The 24367-nt window shown below is 41.6% G+C and overlaps 1 protein-coding gene across 1 annotated transcript; it reads left to right on the plus strand.

Annotated features, from left to right (window-relative positions):
- Positions 1-300: 300 nt before the first annotated feature.
- Positions 301-24291, plus strand: LOC105384662 (sister chromatid cohesion protein PDS5 homolog B). Its single transcript, XM_048628148.1, has 20 exons — positions 301-536; positions 1143-1232; positions 3616-3810; positions 4286-4476; positions 4847-5054; positions 5846-6892; positions 7348-7472; positions 7848-7900; positions 8084-8272; positions 8777-8870; positions 9175-9358; positions 10169-10390; positions 12337-12474; positions 12800-12859; positions 13184-13343; positions 14238-14356; positions 15856-15999; positions 16405-16569; positions 21602-21703; positions 22180-24291. The coding sequence occupies exons 2-20, from the start codon at positions 1152-1154 to the stop codon at positions 22279-22281; spliced, it is 3579 nt and encodes a 1192-aa protein (XP_048484105.1). The 5' UTR covers positions 301-536; positions 1143-1151; the 3' UTR covers positions 22282-24291.
- The last annotated feature ends 76 nt before the right edge of the window (positions 24292-24367 follow it).

The raw sequence follows: 24367 nt of genomic DNA on the forward strand, positions 1-24367 counted from the left end.
GTACTACTTAGAACACAAGCAAGTCCGCAACCACTAAATGTTTGACATGAAATTGGTATAGGTAGTTGTCAAATTAGATGATCATACGAGGATTAAAATCCGTTTGAAGTTGGCTCTCTGCTTACCAAAAAAGTCAAAAGCCGAAATTTACATAATGGTTATTGCAGTTACGTTCTCTCTCTCTCTCTCTTTTTTACAAAAATAAAAACCATAGACAATTTTATATCTAGAGTAAAAATCATAGACACGTCATGATACCATAGACTAAAGAGCGACCTTGAAATGCTAACCAAATGAAGAATGAAGCAAACTTCAGAGTAGTTTTTCCCGCAGGAGTTTGGCGTCCACATTTATTGATAAAAACTATTTCAGATTTTTCAATGTATTTAGGACATTTTAACATTTTGTTTACCCTGTGAGAAATATTTTAGTGAGTTGCCGACAGGGCGATTATGCTTTTCTAGTAATTCCCTCGGTTTGTGTACTGTGGTGGTTTTGTAAACATCACAAACGCAGGCCCACGTCTATGATTTCTTGTGAGTATTTTGGCCATAATGGACATAATTATTGTCTCAAATGCCTTCGGCTTTGTTTTGTGATGTGAGATGTTGATAATTGGTAAACAGAATGATGTTAACCTCGAAAGTTTACCATGTATTTTGTTAAAAACAGCCTATGATCTGCCATGATTGAAAATTATTTGTATCGTATAACTTGATCGGAAGAGGCAGATAGCATGTTCCCATAGTTTACGATTACGATAGAGTACGATACATCTGTCTTCAATATCAGCCGGATGAGCTCTTTTCCCTTCGTTTAGGCCTGCCCTGATTGCAATGGCGATGTTTTGCTTCATGTTTTGTATGTTTTAGCAAAAACGCAAATTGACAATATTGCTCATGGAATCATCGTCGTACAAAGAAGTTTACACACTTCATTTTATATTTCAAAGCATTAGGTTTTAATACAAACATTTACTATCAGTATCTTACTTCAATTAACATTGTCAATATTGTATTTGCTATCATGCATCATCAGAGCCAATAATCATTCACTACTGGGTGTAGGCCTCTTGAATTTTACATATAAGGATTAAATACTGCAGTGGGATTGTGTGGTAATCTCCATTTGTTGTTGCACAGATTGGAATCATGGCGGAGATAGTGTACCCTCAAGGTTGCCGGCCCATTACCGATGACCTCGGTCCCGATGAATTAGTTCGAAGACTCAAGGTTTGTTCTTGTTTATTTTTTACTTGTTCTGGAAGACTTGACATGTGATCCACAGCCTGCAGGTACACAGTGCATGCTCATTCAGATTACATATTTTGAAGCTAGCAGAGGCATACATTACTTACTTATTCCAGCTCCGCTGGGGAGCAAATACTATAAAATGACACTATGTGCAAATGCACATTGCACCGCGTCCCAACTGCTGGGGCACGGCTCTCCTTCCTATGAAGGAAGGGTTTTAGGTCTAGTCCACCACATTGGCCTTGTGCGGGTTGGTGGATGCCAACACAAGCTAGCTTGTTCTGAGAGAGTTGTCGAGTAAGTAGGCTACCTGACAACTTTTTAACCCCAGACAAAAAAGAGGAATGTTTTGATATTACATCACTCACTCCTCCATAGTTCCCTTGCAGGGTAGACATGGCACACATGCTGTATTGCAATGGCAGTTCTAAGTCCCAATACATGTTATAGAGTGAGTCGCGAGAAATCAATTACCTATGTCTGTGTATGAACCATTAGCTGGTGTGAGTGGGGATACAACTCAGATCCCTTAACACAACAAACTTATATAATAATGTATTTATAAACTTGCAGTAAAGATAAACAGAATGCCATCTGGTTTACTTTATAATATGTAAATATTATAACATAATTATTACTTATTTGAGCCTAAGCAGAACACTTTATGTTAATAAAAATCTTGTCACATATTATGCATTTAAGATATTTTTAAGATCACATTATTTTCAGTTTGTATTTAGATTTAGTCCACTATTTTAAAACGGATTGTTTTAAAAATAATACATAACATTTCTCATGGTGACAGGTTGACCCACTTTTAGGCTTTTTACAAAACACTTCATATGCAATGTGTAATGAATGAATGACTGAGGCATACGTTTTCACTATGCTCTGTTATACCATTAGATTTAGTATAAAATGCAAGTGTGTTTTTAATGGACACATTGATTTACTTCTTCATTTATTGAGATTTATAAAGAACTAGCTGTTCCCGCGAGCTTCGCTTCGGCTTAAAAAGTTTTCCCGTGGTAAGTCCGGGTTGAAAAGTAGCCTATGTTCTTTCTCAAGGTCTAGACCATATGTATAGTTAGGATGTCCTGCTTTTAACAATAATGTAACATTAATATAGATAGGTACATTTTCTAGTTTATTTAAATACATCAGATCTCTCCATTGACCTCATAAACATAGTAATTTATTGTGTAATTATGTTAAATTTATGATGGGACATCAGTCTACAATACCAGTTCCTGTGAAATATTGATTTTATATGGAAATATTGTCAGAAGTAGAGCAATTGTAGACAGAATGAAGTTATGCAACTTATCATAGTTTATGTTATTTTACATTATACCTAATGATCATTTTATGTAATAAATTAGCAACTTAACAAATGTTGCAAGTCTGCAAGTAGTACACACCTAGGACTTGCAGCTATGTTTTTTAACAAAGGGAGAAACTGCCCTCCGGTTTAGATGAATAAATAGATAGAGTACTCTTTATTTGTACACCAAAAATAATAATAAAAAGAACATAGGGGACTTATCACTTGAAGCGTCTCTGCCAAACAACCTTCCTAGGTATTGTATACTTTGTAAAATATAGGAAGAGACTTATGACGTTTGATTAACAAATGCTTATGCCTAAGGAATAACTTAAAAGCCCTTGAAATCGACAAATGACACAAACTGTATAGATTTGGCAGCTGTCATAGGGTTCTTGCTATATTTGACAAAGTATAGGTATACAATCAGTAAAAGCCGTTGACTTGTTGCGTTTACTGCGCACTCCATCAAACGCTGATTGAGTCAGAATAACTGCATAATGTGTAAACAATGGGCCCCGATTGAGAAATGGCGAAACATGATATTTCAACCTAATATGTCTCTACCTTTGTTTTTGCAGCTCTATAAATATTATTGTTTTAATTATGGAGTAGAATCATTGATAGGTAGGTATCTTATGTAGCGCAGCGGGCTTATTGTTTGCTGGCATGTCCAATGCACTAAAATATGGGTGTTAAAAGTTTGATGTGTATCTGTGGGTGTGTGTCACCACCTTAGTAAAACAAAAATGCGACTATCAGTGCCTGGTGCATTATTGAACGAATTCACGATAAGCCATGATTTAGAGCGCGTCCTTACCGCAATAGACCAATATCAATTGAGCGGCATAGCGCACGCCAATGGTGTGGCATTTACATATTCATTCCATCTAAAAAGGGACTTCCGTGCAATGCTCAATGATAATTATTACTAACGTGCGTTATAACGCAACAAACCCCCTCTGCCAATTTCTTTCCTGTATTAAAAATCATGCCACTTTAACACCATTCACAAAACCTTTCTCTTTCCTCCACCAGGCTCTAGCACACACTTTACAAGGTCTCGGGCAAGATGAGGGCATGTATCAGCAGTACATCCCTTTGGCGCTACACCTCGCGGATGAGCTGTTTTTGACGCACCCGTCGCGCGACGTGCAGCTGCTGATCGCGTGCTGCATCGCCGACGTGCTGCGCGTGTATGCTCCGGAGGCGCCGTATAAGGATCAGGAACAGGTAATAAAAATATATTTAATTTTAAAAAACACTCAGTTTTGAACTAGGGACCTCTCGATCTGCAGTAAACAGATGTGGTATATTATACCTGTAGGTTGCATAGAAGAAGAGATAGATTTGGCGATAAGGTAAACAGCCGACTTTGCCATAGAAGACAATCTATCATTGGGCAAACTGTTAGCCATAGTCCGAGCTGGTTTAGTAAGCAGTGTTCACAGTTTCCTATTTACACACTCTATGAATTAAACGTAGAACTAAAAAGCTTAGAAGCTCCACAAAATTGTTCATCCAGCCACTATTGGTCAATGGACACTGTCTTAACATTTTCGGACAGTAGTCCCAATCCCATGTTAAGTTACAACTGCTTCTTACATGATTTAAACGCATTCAATGACAATGCCAGTATCTAATCAATAATAAACACCTCCACTTTGGCCACATATTCTAATTTTCACCTCCAATTCTCTCTTCCCAGGTCAAAACAATATTCCTGTTCCTCATCAACCAACTCCAAGGTCTGCGGGACCCGAAGGACCCGGCGTTCAAGCGTTACTTCTACCTGCTGGAGAACCTGGCCTATGTGAAGAGTTTCAACATGTGCTTCGAGCTGGAAGACTGCCAGGAGATCTTCTGTGCCCTATTTGCGCTCATGTTCAAGATTGTCAAGTGAGTGGAATACTATGACAGGATAGTCGATTCGTCAGTTACATCGGAGAGGCAAGAGTCGTTGCCGCGGTTGTTGGATGCAGGCCCCTTCATCATCCAAACTATGTTATTTTTCTTCAGTATCATGAATGGTTATTTCAGTAACGTTAATAAGTTTTACCCGCGAGCTTCGCTTCACCTAGTTTCCCTTAGGAATTTCGGTATCAAAAGTAGCCTTTATATTAATGAAGGATAATATTAGCTTCCTACATATCAAATTCAATTAATTCTGCTCATTAGTCTTTACGTAAAAGAGTAACAAACATCCACACCCACAAACCTTCCATTCCCACAGTCTTTATACCTACTAACCAACCTCTTCCCCCCACAGCGGCGAGCACTCCAACAAAGTGAAATCCTTCATGCTGGACGTTCTCTGCCCGCTCATCACGGAGTCGGACGTGGTGTCCAACGAGCTGCTCAACGTGCTGCTCACGAACCTCGTGGAGCCGCACAAGCGCGAGCGCAAGCACGCCTACGCGCTGGCCAAGGAACTGCTGGGCAAGACGAGCGATACCCTGGAGCCTTATATACAGGCGGTAAGAGTCATATTGCAACAACACGCCTACGCGCTAGCCAAGGAACTGCTGGGCAAGACGAGTGATACCCTGGAGCCTTATATACAGGCGGTAAGAGTCATATTGCAACAACAAGCCTGCATACAGGCGGTAAGAGGCATATTGCAATAACTGTGAGTTGTTACAGCGCTGGTGATGACTAGTGATATGCTGGAGCCTTATCTACAGGCGGTAAGGGTCATACTGCATTGTCTTTCAGTAGTTTAGTTAGCCTACAATCTGCTTGATATCAAGAAACACCCTTTAGAGCCGTATACACAAGTGGTAAGAGTCATATTGCAACAAAAAACACGCCTACGCGCTCGCCAAGGAACTGCTGGGCAAGACCAGTGATACCCTGGAGCCTTATATACAGGCGGTAAGAGTAATTTTGCAATAAGCGCTAGTGTGAGTCAAGGAACTGCTGGGCAAGACGAGCGAAATCCTGGAGCCTTATATACAGGCGGTAAGAGTCATTTTGCAGTACCTTAACTTTTAGCGCTGGTGAAGACTAGTGATATGCTGGAGCCTTATATATAGGCTATAAGGCGCATTTTGCAGTACCTTAACGTGAGCGCAAGCACGCGTTCTGACTAGTCAAGGAATTAATGTGATGAATGTCTCAATGTATAATTTATTTGCTTTATTCAAACCTAACGTGAAAATAATAAGAGTGAAGCAGTGTTTTAACCATTTTGCTCCTCCCTCTCTATCATCATTATCAGTCATTTTGAACTCAGTAAGTATTAATAATAATATTTTTTCCTTCACAGTTCTTCAACCACGTCCTAATCCTCGGCAAGGAAGAGAAGAACCTACTGATTTTCTCCAAAGTGTACGAGCTCATCTATGAACTGAACCAGTGCTGCCCGAGCATCCTCACCTCCGTGCTGCCACAGCTCGAGTGCAAGCTGAAGTCAGCCCAATTGCAAGAGCGATTGAGTGCAGTCGCTTTACTAGCCAGAATGTTCTCCGAGCCACAGTCAACGCTAGCCAAACAGTACCCGGCCTTATGGAGGGCTTTCCTCGGTCGATTTAATGACATCTCAGTGCATATTCGCATCAAGTGCGTTCAATATTGCATGCACTTCCTAGTGCACCATCCAGATTTGAGACAAGATATTACAGAGACGTTGAAGCTAAGACAGCACGACGCTCACGAACAAGTCAGGTACGAAGTGGTGATGGCCATCATAGCCACGGTACAGAGAGACTTCAAGGCTGTAGCCGAATCCGAGGATCTACTCCACTTCGTCAAGGAAAGAACTCTGGACAAAAAGTTCAAAATACGCAAAGAGGCCATGTCTGGGCTTGCGATGATTTACAGGAAATTCTTGACGGAGGAAAGCGTTCCGCCGGCCACTGAAAAGGCAGTGCGATGGATCAAAGACAAGATTCTACACGGCTACTATATGACGGCTTTGGAAGACCGTCTTTTGGTCGAAAGACTGCTAAACACATCATTGGTTCCGTACACTCTACCAGCGCCATTCCGTATGAAGAAACTCTATTATCTAATGACGAATATAGACGACAACGCAACAAAAGCATTCATAGAGCTTCAAAAGCACCAGCTGGCCGTCCGCCGTACTGTCGCGGAATGGATCGAGTTGCATAGGAAACCCCCGACGCCGGCCGTGCAAAAGGAACTCATGTCTAAGGTCCTACACATAAGTACTAAATTCCTGCCCGACTCGGTGAAAGCTCAAGAGTTCCTGACCAAGTTCTCTCAGCACATGAAGCAGGCGCCGGAGCTTCTGCAGGGAATGGAGACGATTTTGAACCCTAACGTCAGCTGCGAAGTGTGCGTGCGCACTACGGTGAGTTGGTTTTTCATAAGTAGTAAGTTTTTTCTGCGACAAACTCATTCTAAATCTAGTCACTTTCAGTGCAATATTTAACCTCTGTTTTTTTGTATTTCTGTACATACTATGTTTCATGTATGATTGAACTGAGGGCTGTAAGAAGCAAGTCAAATACAGCTTAGTAAAATTACAAAATAGAGAAATCAATCGCCTAAAAGTGGCCAAATTCCATTACTGCAAACATTTTAAAAAGTACAGGACGGATTGTCCCTTTTTATGCCGGCCAACAAACAGTATTCACATAAATTCCATTCCCGTCCGATTTTGTGAAATAAACCAAAAAATAAGTAAGAAACTCAGTATACCTAATAGATAGGTTCTAGCCCAAGATCCAGTTATGTAATATTTTTTTTCACTGTTTTACAAATTTTATTGTGTATTGTAATTATAAATATATTTATAATCCGCAGTCGAGCGTGCTCAAAAAGCTGGGGCAGCCCGTGATGACGAACGTGTACTACAACACCATCAAGATGCTGCTGGAGCGAGTCTCCTCCGTCATGATCGATCGCGACAGTCTGCTCATACTGGTCGGGTATGTACCACGCTTTTCTCGAAAATGTACCATCCTTAGGGGCCCACGTCTGGCTGGATGGTTCTTAGTTTTACGGTGACAAGCCCTAGAGCTGCTCTAACGGTTGTGAGTGTGAGCTTGATAAAAGAATTAGCCAGTCAGGTCATTTGTCAGCGAGATGACTTGGTGTGGCTCCTTTCGTGCACCCTGCTGACTGATGATCTTAGACAGGTGCTAGTAGTGTTTGATGAGAATAGCCGAGCAGTCTAGTGGCTATGTCCAATAGTTGACGATTGTTGGGCTGATGATCAATAGAAATGCATGACCAAGAAATTCAATGTATTGTACTTTTGAGTAATGAATGTTTTAAGTTATTAATTATACCGAATGTTACAGATACGTGCATGGAGCCGCAACGCGCACGGATACGTCAATCGCCAATGAATGTGGTATGTATTACAGTATATTATCATCCTATTATAATAGTTATAATGAAATAATTATGTACTTTCATATTCCGAGTATATTTCCAAGCGAACCGAAGCACTTCTTCAAGAAATATCGCTTGAACTTCGCTGTTACATCACAAGTGAATATAACAAACAACCTCAAACCAATTCCCCTCTCCACAGGCATAGACATAGAGACGGCGGCGACGCGCGGCCTCAAACTCCTTGTAATGCTGTCCTTCGTGTTCCCCGCGCATTTCCTGCACGAGGATGTGTTGAATGAACTGACGTCTCTGCTTGAGTTGGACGACGAGAGCGTGGCCCCGTACATACTGGCCGCTCTGACCTTCCTCGGGAAATATCGACCGCTTAGTAAGTTATGGTTGCCTTGTACTTTTTGTTACGAATAAACGTCTCTGGCTCCAGTCTTATCTATGTAGATAAACGTCACTGTATCGCGTTCTGCGTAGGACGTGGATAATAGTTTATGATGATGCTATCCTTCGTATTCCCCGCGCATTTCCTACACGAGGATGTGTTGAATGAACTGACGTCTCTGCTGGAGTTGGACGACGAGAGCGTGGCCCCGTACATACTGGCTGCTCTGACCTTCCTCGGGAAATATCGACCGCTTAGTAAGTTATGGTTGCCTGGTACTTTTTTCTTACGATGAACATAGCTCAAGATACAGACTACAGATACGCTTTGACCATCCTCGGCAAATATTAACCTCTTTAGTAAGCTCAGGTATCTTGATAGTTTTCACAAGAAAAGGTAGGAAATCATCCGTAACATAATGTATCTTTTGGTTTGCATAATGTTTAGACATTACCAATGGATTAAATTATGTGAACATGTTTTTATTTCCGTTTTCAGGTGAGGTGTGCCCTGCCCTATTTCCAAGACTGATTACACTGTGCAAGGCATACGCCGAAGTTGGAACTCCTAAACAGGCCAAAAACGCTGTCAGGTATGTGTATTATACTACTACTGAAGACTTGGATCGGATCATGTCCTGTTTTTTACTGAAAACCATAGTTGTAATCCAAACATTCCATAAGCCCATTATGCATCATCACGACCCATGACGTCCCCACTACTGGGGCTCAGGCCTCCGTCCAATGAAGGAAGGCCTAGTCCACCATTCTGACCTGATGCGGGTTAATGGATGCGCGTTAATCATGACTATGTATTATTTGCGCGGTCCTTTATTTAACACAGCAATTTTCCCGCATTTTCTTCAATCCTAACAATTATTATCCTCTCATCCCCAGATGCTTGTACGTGAACGTGCCCGAGGAGCGCGTGGCTCTATTCACCTCACTCCTGGAAACACTGAAGGCTACGCTGACGCCCGCCTCCGAGCACTACCGCACCGCCATCGTGACACTCGGCCACGTGGCACACAACCTGCCCGCCGCCTTCCCCGTGCTCGTCAAGAACATCGTCTCTAGGAAGGTAGGCAGCATCACCGCACCGCCATCGTGACGCTGGGCCACGTGGCACACAACCTGCCCGCCGCCTTCCCCGTGCTCGTCAAGAACATCGTCTCTAGGAAGGTAGGCAGCACCACCGCACCGCCATCGTGACGCTGGGCCACGTGGCACACAACCTGCCCGCCGCCTTCCCCGTGCTCGTCAAGAACATCGTCTCTAGGAAGGTAGGCAGCAACACCGCACCGCCATCGTGACGCTGGGCCACGTGGCGCACAACCTGCCCGCCGCCTTCCCCGTGCTCGTCAAGAACATCGTCTCTAGGAAGGTAGGCAGCACCACCGCACCGCCATCGTGACACTCGGCCACGTGGCGCACAACCTGCCCGCCGCCTTCCCCGTGCTCGTCAAGAACATCGTCTCTAGGAAGGTAGGCGTGATTGGGGACAGTAATCGTAGCTGCAAGTATTGCCAAGAGTTCGAGGGCGGCCGCCGCTGTACGGGTAATTTTATCTACGTAGATAAACTTATAAACAACATCGCCTCGCCGTGTGGAACACAATAAATAAAAATGCTATGCAGTTGCACGCATTTTTACGGTTAGGTATTCTCTTTATACGTTCAGGTTAAGAATTCCCATAAGTCATAAAACAAAAGTCGCTCCCCCTTTCGGCTTATCATATCACTTTGCAGCCCCTGCCTGTGTAAACTAGCCAAGGCCCTGTGTAATTTACCTCAATCGTACAAAAAGAAAAAAAAACTGTTCAAAGTACTACTGCACTATTAAATCACCTTGTATATTTTAACCTCACTGACCCCACCCCTTTCCCCCACAGATAGTAAAAGAGCTGCTAGTCCGCGAGGGAGGCGGCGGGCCCAACGCCCCGACCGGCGACTGGTGCCCAGAAGAAGAGTTACCCGAAGAGACTCGCTGCAAGCTCGAGGGACTCAAGTGCATGGCGCGATGGCTGCTCGGGTTGAAGAGGGATGAGTTGTCCGCTCAGAAGACGTTTAGGATGCTGAATGCGTTTATCGTGCATAAGGGGGATTTGTTGCAGGTAAATATAAACATGGTTTCTTGCACGGATTAATAAGCTAGAATGACTGGAGTTTATAGCGCGATGTGGCTGTGCAGAAGACGGCAGATGTTAAATATTCGCTTGTTCGTTATGAATAAAAAGGTTGGTTTACTCACGTATAAATAAACTAGAAGGATTCAAGCGTAATTCGAAAGCTGCTCGCTTGAAATGCCGGCGTAGAAGACAGGTGATTTGTTGCGGGTAAAGATACATAATAATATTGTGTAAATAAAGGCGTTTATCCTATACAGGGTTATTTGCAAGTAGACCTGATCCTTTGAGGAGGTGATAGAGGAAGGCATTTCCAGTCGATTATACCCTATAAGGGTGCTTTTCCACCAGAGATGTGCTATGCTACGATGCTATGGATGCGTTTGATATCCACCAATCATAATTATTGGTGCACATAGCTTAGCACTGGTGGAAACGGATTCAACTAAGATATGTTTTTTGTATGGAATGATGCGTGCTATGGATGTGTGCTATGGATGCGTGCTATGGATATGTGCTATGGACCATCGCGAGTGGTGTAGCTATGGCGCCGCCGCCCCCGTCGTTTCCCTACTATCGATACATAGCATAGCTCGAGATGCGCATCTTTCTCGCACAGCTACTTTGCGGCGGCGCATCTTCGTAGCGCATCTTCTTCGCACAGCTACCTAGCGTAGTATTGGTGGAAACGGTCACATATTTTCGTAGCGTAGATATCACATCTTCGCAGCATAGCTGCATAGCACATCTCTGGTGGAAAAGCACCCTTATGCATTATCCGAAACTTAACCATTTCTAAGATATTTAATATTTAAAGATTTTTTGAATTTTTGCCAAAATTTCATGTTTAAAACCGAAAATAAAAAAAACTAGCCATATTTCAATACTTTTTTTGTTTGTTTAGCATTAGTAACATCTTAATAAACTAATAAATATAATCAAATGTGCATTATTCGACTTAAATTAGACACAATACCTCAAAATAGATAAACATTTTTAAAAAATATTCAAAACCTAGAAACAAATAAGTTAAATTAAAAAAGAATTTCATTTAACAATTTTTTACCACCAAGATATGGCCAAAACAATCAGAGAAGGCGGAGAAAACTCAACAGGGGTTTCCATACTAAAGTGAACAGGACTGAAAACCATCACACTTTTAACCTTTAAATTGCGCTAATTTTGTTAGTTTTTCTGTTGAATTTTGTCCGCCTTCTCTGATTTTTTCGGCCATATCTTGGTGATACCTAAATCGATTTAATATTGAAATATCTCATTTGAAAGCTTATAAGTTGACAATGTTATTAAGCTGAAGTGCACAAAAAAATGTTATATGAAATTCTTTTTTAATTTAACTTACTTGTTTTTAGGTTTTGAATATTTTTTAAAAATGTTTATCTTTTTTGAGGTAATGTGTCTAATTTAAGTCGAATAATGCACATTTGATTATTTTAATAAGTTTATTAAGATGTTACTAATTCAAAACAAACAAAAAAAGTATTGAAATATGGCTAGTTTTTTTTTATTTTCGGTTTTAAACATGAAATTTTGGCAAAAATTCAAAAAATATTTAAATATTAAATATCTTAGAAATTGTTAAGTTTCGGATAATGCATTATAGGGTATAATCGACTGGAAATGCCTTCCTCTATCACCTCCTGAAAGGATCAGGTCTACTTACCAATAACCCTGTATAACTATTATTGTTAGTTAGTCCCTCGCCTTCTCCTTCCAACCAGGCTCAGTGGTTCCGTCGCATTCATCCTCGTTGCAACGCTACCAATACATCTTATTGAAAAAGAATTTCCGTCATCCGTAATCAACCTCTGCATCTATGTTTCCACTGCAAAACCAGCTATACCAACCAGGTTCATTGGTCATTGAAAAATAATGTCTGTAATCCGTTATTAACCCCCGCATCTCTCTCTCCACAGCAAAACCAGCTCTCCCCCGCGGAGAAGGCGCACCTGCGGCTGGCGGCGGGCGCGGCCATGCTCAAGATCTGCGAGCAGAAGGGCGTCGGCGACCAGTTCACCGCCGAGCAGTTCTACAACCTCTCCCATCTCATGGTGGTATGTATATTGTAGATAACGTGTCTTAACTACTACAGGGGGACAATAACCATAATAACGTTGGAAATTTAAGCAGTTTTGCACTGCTGGAAACCTTTAGCAGAGAGGGCGTTAGAGACCTTTTCACGGCTTAACAGTTCTACAACCTGAGTCATCTCATGGTGGTACGTTACGTACGATAGTTAGATAAAATATGCATATTTGATGGATGCCTGACTAACCCTTGATCAGATCAGAAAAATAACTCCCAAGATTTTTTGGGATGATTTGGATTAAAATCTATTAAAAAGATTGAATTAATATTTGATTGTTGTTATTTTTTCAGGATGAAGTACCACAAGTCAGAGAAATATTCGCCTCGAAATTACACAAAGGACTCTCAAAGGTAAAATAAATCAAATTATACAAAACAACTTCACTTTCATATTCAAATATATTAGTTTGTCATATTATTTGGGTTATGCTTGATAACAAGGCGCAAAGCAGAGCCCTTATAAGATCAGTCACTTCACTCCGCGAGGTCAGAATCACTGCAATATACCTAATCATCTTTAGAATTTATTTCGACGCAATCGACTGCGACATATCGATTCTTTCCTCGTCTAAATATTCCATAACATAAGAACGGCACGTATCTAACATCCTACCCTTCATCCAGAACTATATCCTACTCAAACAGTCATCTAACCACACACCATTCCTCCTCCAGGGCATCCCGAACAAGTGTCTCCCGCTAGACTTCATGGGCATGTACGCGCTCTGCGGACGCGAGCCGGAGCGGCGGCTGCGGGCGGCGGCGCGCCAGTACATGCTGGCGGACGTGCTGCGCCGCCGCGACTACATACGCAACATCTCCGTCGGGACGAAGGGTATGCTCAAATTCAAATTCAGTTATTCATAAAAAAAAACACACACTCACGCCTTGTACTAATGTACTCCCTTGCGGGGTAGGCAGAGGTGCATTGCTGCACCCACTTTTCGCCAGAGTTTATGTTAGTCCCAATGTAATAGGGGGCGGGCCTATTGCCATTTTACGGGCACATCCAAGACCCGAGAACAAATATCTGTGTTTTAAACAAATATCTGCCCCAGCCGGGAATCGAACCCGGGACCATCGGCTCAGTAGTCAGGGTCACTAACCACTACGCCATTCATCAAATACATTGTTTTCTTAAACTAATACATCATTGAGTTTACTCCTACTAAGTTTAAATACCTATCCTGTGACAGGAGAAACTCGCTCTTTGTCTTAGACACTAACAATATATACTATAACGAAGGGTATGTGGCCACAAAGCACTGATGAACACGCTGTGTTAGGCAGCCGCCTGGCCACGCCACCCGGCCTGGTCGGAGGATTTTCCCTCTGGGACTCAGGTCTCCTACTAGTGAAGTCAAATGAAAGAAGGGTTTTAAAACCCCCTCCCCCTTCGCATCTCCATAGGCATAATTAGACACGAGCAGCGACGCTCAACGCCGTTGTGGCTCGTATGAGTCGACGACCGATAATGATTGCTCAGCAATAAATTCCACTAATATCAAATGTTTAAGGACAAATCTTTTCTATTGATATTTTTTGCATTTTGACAGACATTCATCGTTGACTTTAGATTGATTGACTCATCGGCATCGTCTTGCTTTTCTTTTATAGAATTTAACTATAAAGATTCATCTACAAAATCCACATCCTAGGTATAATGTAAAGTGTAAAAAAACTAATAAATAGCAAGCATTCTCTAACACTCCTTATTTCTCTACCACAGTGGAGCGCGCAGTGAGCCAGCTGCCTCACATCATGCCAGACTACATGCTGGTGTTTGCAGTACCAGTCTTAGCGCATGACCCCGCCTTCGACTCGTATGACAACGTGGCGCACCTCAAGGTATGTCATATGTGGGGACATCTGACTGCAAATTAGGGAGAGCCTGTAATGTGGGTGTCGGTTAGCTAGCTGTCGGTCACCTAAGAGCCGAGTTACAGCCGCGTTACGTCACTAACAACTACGCCATTCAGTCGTCAGTATGTGATGTGGTGAGCCGGCTGCCGCACATCATGCCGGACTACATGCTGGTGTTCGCAGTAGGTACCAGTGTTAGCACATGACCCCGCCTTCGACTCGTATGACAACGTGGCGCACCTCAAGGTATGTAACAATAACAAACTAGATACATTTAATCGAGAAAAATAATAGAAGACCCGAATACAAATATGAATCTGTCTTTTAAGAAATATCGGCCCCGACCGAGAATCTTACGGCATAGGAGTCAGATTCGGTCGTCAGTATAAAATAGTATACTGTCTGACTACTGGTGACTACATGCTGGTGTTCGCGGTGCCGGTGTTAGCACATGACCCTGCCTTCGACTCGTTTGACAACGTGGCGTACCTCAAGGTATGTTATATGTTCCACCAGATACCGCAAACTAGGCAGAGCCTGTAGTATAGGTATCCGACACAGACACATAGATAGATAATGTCCTCCTAGCAGAATTTCGACCACGGCGGCCAATCTCAATTGAGATCAGCCATCTACGCAGGAGTAGATGATATATACATACATACATATTAACACCTAAGACGTGCATAGATAGATACATACATATTAACACCTAAGACCCGAGTACAAATATCTGTATTTTAACAAATATGTGCCCCGACCGGGAACCGAACGGCATATCAGTCAAGGTCACTAACCACTACACCAGTCGGTCGCCAGTATATATAGTATACTGCCACTCATCATGCCGGACTACATGCTGGTGTTTGCTGTGCCGGTCTTAGCACATGACCCCGCCTTCGACTCGTATGACAACGTGGCGCACCTCAAGGTATGCTATCAGCCAAAAATATCTACTTCTGGATTTAAGCCTCTTTCAAGGAACGCTATAACCATCTACCTCTTTCCCATTATCTCCAAATTCACCTAATTTTGGCTCACTAGACCGCTTTTGAAATTGAGTAAAAGCGATGCCACACGGGCGCTGTGGATGCGCAGCGTCGTCGCAACATCATGATATAAACTCAGCGAATGCCACATGAGCGCTGCGTTACCAGGCTACCTTTTCTTCTCTCTCTATATTTTATAATAACCAACCATCGCGGCACGGGTCCGTTATCGATTCTTGCGCGTTCCACTGAAAATAGCGCCGTATTTATGGCGAATCGCGATATTGTGACGTTTATCTACACCTGCCACTTCGTCATTCCAATCTCGTCTCCCTTCTCCCCGTGTGCGTTATGTGTGCGTTGCGTCGCCGTCCGTCATTGCAGCAACACCCAACGGCCATGTGGCAGCGCTCTTAAGATAAGAAAGTAGCACTTTTTTCAGACGCATTATAAATTTTCGGCCCTTATAACTACATTTTATTTCCCTACTCGCAGGTGGTGAAACAGTGCCTCTGGTTCATCCTGGAGCCGCTGATCACTCGCAACGAGATGTACTGCTACGGCTTCTACAAGAACCTCATCGAGCGCATGAAGCTACACAAGGACGCGCTCTGCGAGTCCGATGACGCCGTCAACTATGTGAGTCCATCGACTTGACTCTCTCTCTCGGAACCTTTCCGCATATGGCCTAGGTCTAAACTGCCTTCCTAATCTGAGACCCATTTCCCACCACGCTGGTCCACTGTGGGTTGGTGGGTTTCATATTAAAAAAATATTAGCTGAGGTTAACTTAGTTACTTATACTGCTTACTTAACTCAAAAAATTTGTGTTTGCTACTACAGCGAATCTTGAAAGTCACCTCGGACAAAGCTCTGATCCTTTTTCCGAATTACCCCTTTCCGATGGCAAGTCCAATAATTCGACGACGGGTAGTTTACCGAACCGTTTACCAAAAGAAGACTTTTGGTTCTTACCACCCCTTTAGGGATTATAGTCGTTGCTACATACGTTTACTTTACACAACCCCCCTTCTCTCCTTCCAGAAACTGTGGGCGACCTGCGACCTGGCCATGACGGTGATCTGGTCCCGCTCCAGCAGCTTCGAGCTGCGCGAGTTCCCGGCGGACGCGCGCGTGCCCACCATGTACTACAGCCCGCAGCCCGAGCACTTCCACAACACCAGGGTGTTCCTGCCGCCCGAGCTACAGGTTACTAGCTATATTTGTCTATTTATAAGCAGATAAGGGAATAGCGGGACAGCGACGTGAAGGCGACGCTACGCCATCATTGTATATATAATCAATTGATGCTAGTAAGCATGGTGTCTTAATACATATGATACTTCTACAGCGTCGTGCTTCCCACGACGTGAAGTGACACGTTATGCTAACTATCATTTAGTTGGTAAAGGTCTAGGCGTACAATTAGAGAGACTCTTTGACTTTTTCCGAAAGTTTAACGATTTCTTCCCTATTATGAACAGTGTAACCTAGATTACTTGTTACCTAATGCCAGCTAATAGCAATGACTTGCCGGGCATGGAAAACCAGGTGCCCGTGCAAGATAAACCCACTGGTTCGCCAAACAACAACAAAGGATCTCCAAAGAAACTTGTACAACAAGTATTCCACCCAGGCCTTTTTATGAGCAATAAAAAGAATAATAACCCTCCTACTGCTACATCCAGTGTTCCATGGCAGAGAATACCTGAGCAGCGGAAAAGAATTATCTCACCAACATCTCAGACTCCCACTGCAAAAATTCTCAAACAAACAAACAAACGTCAGCCAAACCCAGTAAACAACAGTTACTCTAAAGAGACAACCACAAACAACAGCTTCACAGGATTGGAGATTGATGTGGAGGAACTCAACGGGAATACCTCAAACAATAACACTACACCGCGAATATCAAAGCCGCCACCAATCATCCTGTATGGAATTGAGGATCTGAAAAAACTCACAGAACTTATAGAACAAGCTGTTAGCAAGGATACCTATTCTTACAAAGTCATCTCAAAAAATGAACTCAGAATATCAAGCAGGTCAGTTGAAACTTACAAGCTGCTTATTGAACATATTAGAGGTGCCGGGCTGATTGGCCACACTTTCACTAGGAAAGAGGAACGAGCTTACAGAATCGTTATCAAGAACCTGCATCACACTACACCTAAAGAGGCAATTATAGAGTGCATAGAGTCAACAGGAAATAAGGTGCGAGGTGAGATTGTATTTGCCAAGCGCAGAGGCACGAAGGAACCATTGGACACATTCTTTGTCAACATTGAGCCCTCAGTCAACAACAAAAATGTTAAAACTATCAAGTATATCTACAATCAAAAAGTATCAATAGAGGACCCTAGAAAGACAACATCTATCCCCCAATGTATGAGATGTCAACAGTACGGCCATACCAAAAACAACTGTATGAGACCATTCCGCTGTGTGAAATGTGCAGGAGGACACAAAACTTCCGAGTGTACCAAGACTGATAGAAACTCACCGGCCACATGTGCCCTTTGTCTAGGAAACCATCCAGCCAGCTACAGAGGCTGTGGTGTCTATCAAGAAATGCTAGCTAGGAAGAAAAACAAAAAACAATTTGTGACAAAACAAGACAAAGTTAACTACATAAAGTCAAATGATACCCAAACACACACACAACATGATGATCAAGTAACCAAGGGGCAACCTAGTCTGCAAGCGTTCTCTAATAACAATCATGGCCGCATGCTGTACTCCAATGTGCTTAAAAACAACAGATACTCCAATGATGATCATCATCAGCCAACACAATCATACAACAAACCACAAATAAACATAACCCGTGAAGAAACTCCCACCACTAACATTATAGAACGAATGGAATCTCTTATATTAAAGCAATCAGAAGAACTAAGATCAATGTTACAACAGATTGGCAACTTAATAGGCCTAGTCACAATGCTTATTAGTAAAATTCAACCATAACTATAATTTGAGAATAGCCACCTGGAATGTTAATGGGTTGGCAGCTAGAAAACACGAACTAGAACTTATGATAAAATCTAACAAGCTAGATGTATTACTATTATCAGAGACACATTTAACTGATAGTAACAGCTTCAATATGAATGGATTCTCTTGCTATGTCACTAACCACCCTGATATGACTGGCCACGCTGGGACTGCTGTTATTATCAAGAACAGCATTCAACATCATGAGCTACCAGAATTCAGACGTGACTATCTGCAGGCAACCTCTATTTCCATAGATGACTGGCAAGGTCCGCTAATATTGTCCTCAATCTACTGTCCTCCGAAACATATTATAAAAGAAGAAATGTTTGGCCAATATTTCAAAAAGCTGGGAGGCAGATTCATAATGGGAGGTGATCCTAATGCAAAACATACTTCCTGGGGATCCAGAGTCATAGTAACCAGAGGACGTGAACTAAAAAAGTGCATTGAAAACCATCAGTTACATGCTATTTCTACTGGAGAACCTACATACTGGCCAACCGATATTAACAAACTGCCAGACTTATTAGATTTTTACATTACAAAGGGAATATCAAACCTCTATCACAGTGTAGAGTCATGCTTAGATGGTTCATCAGATCATACACCAGTATTGATGACAGTAAGCACCACAATTATCCATAGGCCTATACCATGCACCCTTTACAATAAGAAAACTGATTGGAATGCATTTCAAGATTATATTGAAGATAAGATAAATCTCCGTATCCCGCTTAAAACCGAAGAGGACGTAGACAGAGCATTGGATGACTTTATAAAGCTTGTTCAAGAAGCGGCATGGAAATCAACTCCTAGCTTGCCTAGAGAATCCAAATGTAACCTCTCTGTAGAGCTTCGAAATAAAGTGGAAGAAAAGAGAAGATTGAGAAGAAGGTGGCAGCAAAGCCGGCACCCATCTGACAAGTCCTTGTTTTATAAAGCAAAAAAACAACTCAAAAAGTACATCCATGACTTGCAGAATGAAACTCTTCAGGATAGACTAGAAAAAAGTGACGCTAATAGAAATGATGAGCACTCATTATGGAAACTCACTAAATTTCTCAGCCAACCACAAAAACATGTGCCACCCTTAAAACGCCCGGATGCCACATGGGCAAGAAGTGCGAAGGAGAAAGCAGACGTGTTTGCTGATTTTCTACAAAACGTATTTAAAACAAATGAGTCAGACGACCTGTCAACTGAAGAAGAAATAAACGAGTTCCTACAGAGCCCGCAACAAATGTCCTTGCCAATAAAACCAGTCTCCCCAAAAGAAGTTGCAAGACAGATCAAAGCCCTAGAAAATCTTAAGGCCCCTGGGTTCGACCTTATTACTGCAGAAATCCTAAAGAAGATAACACCTAAAGGAATAACACTAATAACAATAATATTTAACGCCATGCTAAGATTGCAGTATTTCCCACCATTGTTAAAAGTGTCACAAATCATCCTTGTCCACAAAAATCACCACCAAAAAAAAAATGGAAAACCACCAAATGAAGTCCCATCATACCGGCCAATTAGTCTCCTGCCTATTCTATCGAAACTGTTTGAAAAACTTCTCCTGAGTCGACTTAAACCACTACTATTTCAAGAAAATATCATTCCCGACCACCAATTCGGATTTAGACCTCACCATTCTACCATTGAACAGGTACATAGAGTTGTTCACGAAATAAGACAAACATTCGAAAAGAAAGAGTTTTGCTCCGCTGTGTTCCTGGACATACAACAAGCATTCGATCGTGTCTGGCACGCAGGCCTCCTCTACAAAATTAAGAAGGCACTCCCAAACACAGTCTACATGTTAATCAACTCATACTTGAACAACCGCCTCTTCCAAGTGAAATTTGGCGAGGAATGCTCCGCATTGCGCGAGATTGAAGCTGGCGTCCCACAGGGCTCTGTCCTTGGCCCGGTCCTATACACAATATTCACCGCTGATATTCCGCAGTCTGAAGATATCCTGTGTGCCACCTACGCGGACGATACCGCATGTTTAGCCAGCAGCCCAAATGCTGTCATAGCATCAGAAAAGCTACAAACTCACCTGAATAAAATAGATCAATGGCTGGACAAATGGCGCATCAAAGCAAGCCCAAGCAAATCTGTACACATCACTTTCACACTGCGCAGAGGTGACTGCCCACCTGTAACAATGAAAGGGGAAATCCTGCCACACAAGGCCAGTGTCAAATACTTGGGATGCCACCTGGATCGTGGTCTCTACTGGAAGACGCATATCCTTGCAAAAAGAGTCGCTCTGAAAATCCGATACAGAAACTTGCACTGGATGCTAAATAGGACCTCAAGACTGTCCCTCTCAAACAAAATTCTTGTCTACAACAGTGTACTCAAGCCAATCTGGACTTATGCAAGCGAACTCTGGGGGTCCGCCTGCGCAACTAACATACAAATCATCAAAGATTTCAAAATAAAGTGCTCAGAAACATATGTGCTGCTCCCTGGTTTACCAAAAATGAAGAAATCCATGAGTACCTGGAAGTGCCAACAGTAAAAGAGGAGATCGAAAATCGCATAAAATGCTACAAAGGCCGCCTTGAAAGGCACATAAACCCACTGGCAATAGAACTTTTAAACACAGAAAAAGATGTTGTACGCTTGAAGCGTCCTAACTTGCTCAACATAAAGTGATACTCGCATATTTAAAGTGAAGGTGTTGTCAGTGGACAACTCTTCCCCATCGACATGAAGTCATCACATCTGATAAAGGCTAAACAAGCTGATGGCAGATATGCATTAAGAAAAAAAAAAATTAAAAAAAATAGAGAGACGAAAAGGCGGGTTACAACCTTTACTATAGAATCTATAGATATTTAAGGCAGCTAGAACAAATAAATATCGGTATCTATAAGATTTGTCCGTTACATTAGGTGTGGCATGCCCTTAGGGTCAACGCCTACTTTCAGCATCGGCAGGCATCATATCATAATACATTAACTTCATGGAAATAAATTAGATTTTTCTATGATAATATGGACACTAACAAAAATAACGCCTCAGCATGAATCATGGAAATTTCTACTTTATTACACGATGGTGGATGTATAATGCTATTTATCATAAACAATCATGATGCCTGCCGATGGCGATAATGGGCGCCGACCCTTATTCTCCGTTTCTAAACTACTTATCGATACTAATGAATATACACATAAAACTTAAAACAAATCTCTTTTTCAATAAAGGGTTATTAAAAGGATTAATTTGTGTATTTCAGTATCAACCCAAGAAAACCACAGCCCAAATAGAGCCCGCCACCCGAGGCAAGAAGAGAACGAGGCCGGCCGGCAACTCCGAAAACAACTCTAACGACGTTGAGGTAAGAATCAAGTTCCATTGAACAATAGAAATACATGTCTTTCGCCATTTTTTTCCTCCTTAATGACGGGGCCTTTGTGAAATGGTGGTAGATTATGACTTTTGACAAGTAATTCTAATATTCTACGACGAAAAAATTTCATTATGTAGTTACACAGTCATGTTCTTGTATGTAGTATGTACCTTTACTTACAAGAGGTTTCTCTTTGCAAGCTTACCGTTGGACGCTCAGGAAGTATTGATATTCAGGTAAAACACAAACGCATATACGCATGATACGCATAGATTAGTCAGATTAGCGTCAGTTGCTAACTGACCACGGTGTGCCTGACGCATATATCAGGCGCACAGGAACCGATGATACGTCACTAAAAGAGGCTCCTTTCTATATCTATCTGTGCTCCTTTCTTTCGTGTACCGCATAAAATATGTACAAGTAAGTTTGCATGATAATTCATGACGATGTTATCTTTCCAGCCCTCCGAAGCATCAGACACGCAGATCCAGCTGCCGGGCCTAGAGCAGGCCCCGGAGACAGAACTAGACGAACCACAAGCAAAACGGACGTTGAGCGAGTAGACTACTATTTATAAATAACATCTTTCTATAGACACACACTCGTGTTTAGCGCTCACGGAGAATATACGCCGAATGACCCCGTATTATGATACGCGAGCGACGTTCGAATCTGTCGCATAAGGTGTCGCTATCGCTTTGTCGAGAATACAATGGTACGGGGTGAAGTTTGTAGTTTACCTGTAAAATTTACACGCATACTTTACGGTCATTTGGCAGATATTTTCGTGTTCTCAAAAACATGATCTAATAATAAGAAAATACAGCCCAATCATGGAGAACAAACATACGTAAAATTTGTGAGTAGCTGATACGAAATTCTGGTATATATTTATGTGATGCATCAATTATATGCAGTTGTTTATAGGATGTTCTTCATGGTTTGGTATTTCGTAAATGGCGAGTTTAGTTGATGACGTAGGTATGTTAAAACATAGGGTATCTTCTAGTATTTTCCTGGAAAACGATAGTTATGTGATTTATCCGTGAGCTTCAGTCTTTTCATGAATGTGTTTGTGCTCAATACGTCATCATTTAAGCTAGCTACACTATGCTAAGGAACTTCGGCCGTGTCCTAAATTAGATCCACATCCACCCAGTCACTCATACGCTTGGGCCATTACAAGACTGGTATAAAAAATTATAAGTTATTTTTGACTAAACTAATACAAAAAAGAACTAGCATACTACACAGCAGAAATTCATCTAAAATTCTAAACCAATGAGATATCGCTTACAGAATTTGATGTTTCTATCAACCAATCCGTGCGTAGATACAGGTGCAGGCGCCGTTATTTACTGCCCTGCGATTTGTCAGTTTAAAATATAATGTGTTCTCTTTTCTATGGCTAAAGTATAGTTCATTTTGGTAACCATTTTGAAACAATTATGACATATGATATAATTTTTCATATGTTTATAAAAACCTAAAATATTTACAATTATCATTTCTTGAGAATGGCGGTAAACTTGATGTTACATTCAATGTTATTGTACCTAATAAATATAGATGTGACTAAATAATATAATGATCAGTCCTTAAATTATGTAAAAATTGTCAGTGGGTTAAATATCTGTTAAATGTGAGTTAATATTATAATGCAAGTTAATATTCGTACGCCGTAGTGACATAAATCAATTTGAATGAATTTATTCTTATAAATGTATGGAAAATGATCATGAAGGAGTGAATAGCACGTCACCACACGCCTTTCACTTTAGGCATTTCACTAATTAAATCATCTGTCTTATTTAATTATATTTAAAACGTTGTTTCAATTCTTTTGTATTGGACATTGGATTAAAAATGAGCTGCATAAAATATTATGTAGATAGGAAGTATGTATACGCCCATGTACAATATGGAAGAATAAAACACTTATTTTTAATTGATTTTGAATGATCTACAGTTAAGGCAAAAGTCTGTATTATAGATTTTATTTTTAAGTGCATAGAATTAAGTTATGTTTGCCCGTTGTTTTTAGTTTTAATTTAATTTTTTCAACTGGTCGATAACTCCCTCTTTTGATTTGATATTTGTATAATTGGTTCAGTTGTGAAGCCGATGGAGGTTCAGTGGCTTTCTTTCAGAACTTGGAAGTGAAGGCTAAGTGGGTTTTGCTTACCGTTCGAATGCCATGAGATAACGTGCGTGCATAAAATCACAGCAGTCTGAGCTATCTTTACATTCTTTTTATTTCAACTTGCTTTAAAGCAAGCCGCCCTTTGAACTATTCTTAGTTCCTTAATTCGAGTAGTCAGATAACTCACTTGGCCTTCTGTATTCGTTTTAAAGTGAGGTTGGCAAGTTCACTTTTTTACCGACTTCGAAAAAAGGAGGAGGTTCTCAATTCGTCTGTATGTATTGTTTTCTTTTATTTTGCAACATTTTGTCGATTGGAGCGTACCAAAAATCGTATGACTGGGGTCGGCCAGGGCCGCGGGGAACTCTCGTTGTCGCGGTCACAGTGATGATTCTCTATAGTTATGTATTAAAATAAATAATAAATATCATTTTCTGCCTTTCTATTCCAAATCCACCAAACTACGAGGGTACATCCTATGAGGAATAAGGGATTCTCTAACACTA

Source organism: Plutella xylostella, chromosome 20 (assembly GCF_932276165.1).
Source record: "Plutella xylostella chromosome 20, ilPluXylo3.1, whole genome shotgun sequence".
NCBI classification, from domain to species: domain Eukaryota; kingdom Metazoa; phylum Arthropoda; class Insecta; order Lepidoptera; family Plutellidae; genus Plutella; species Plutella xylostella.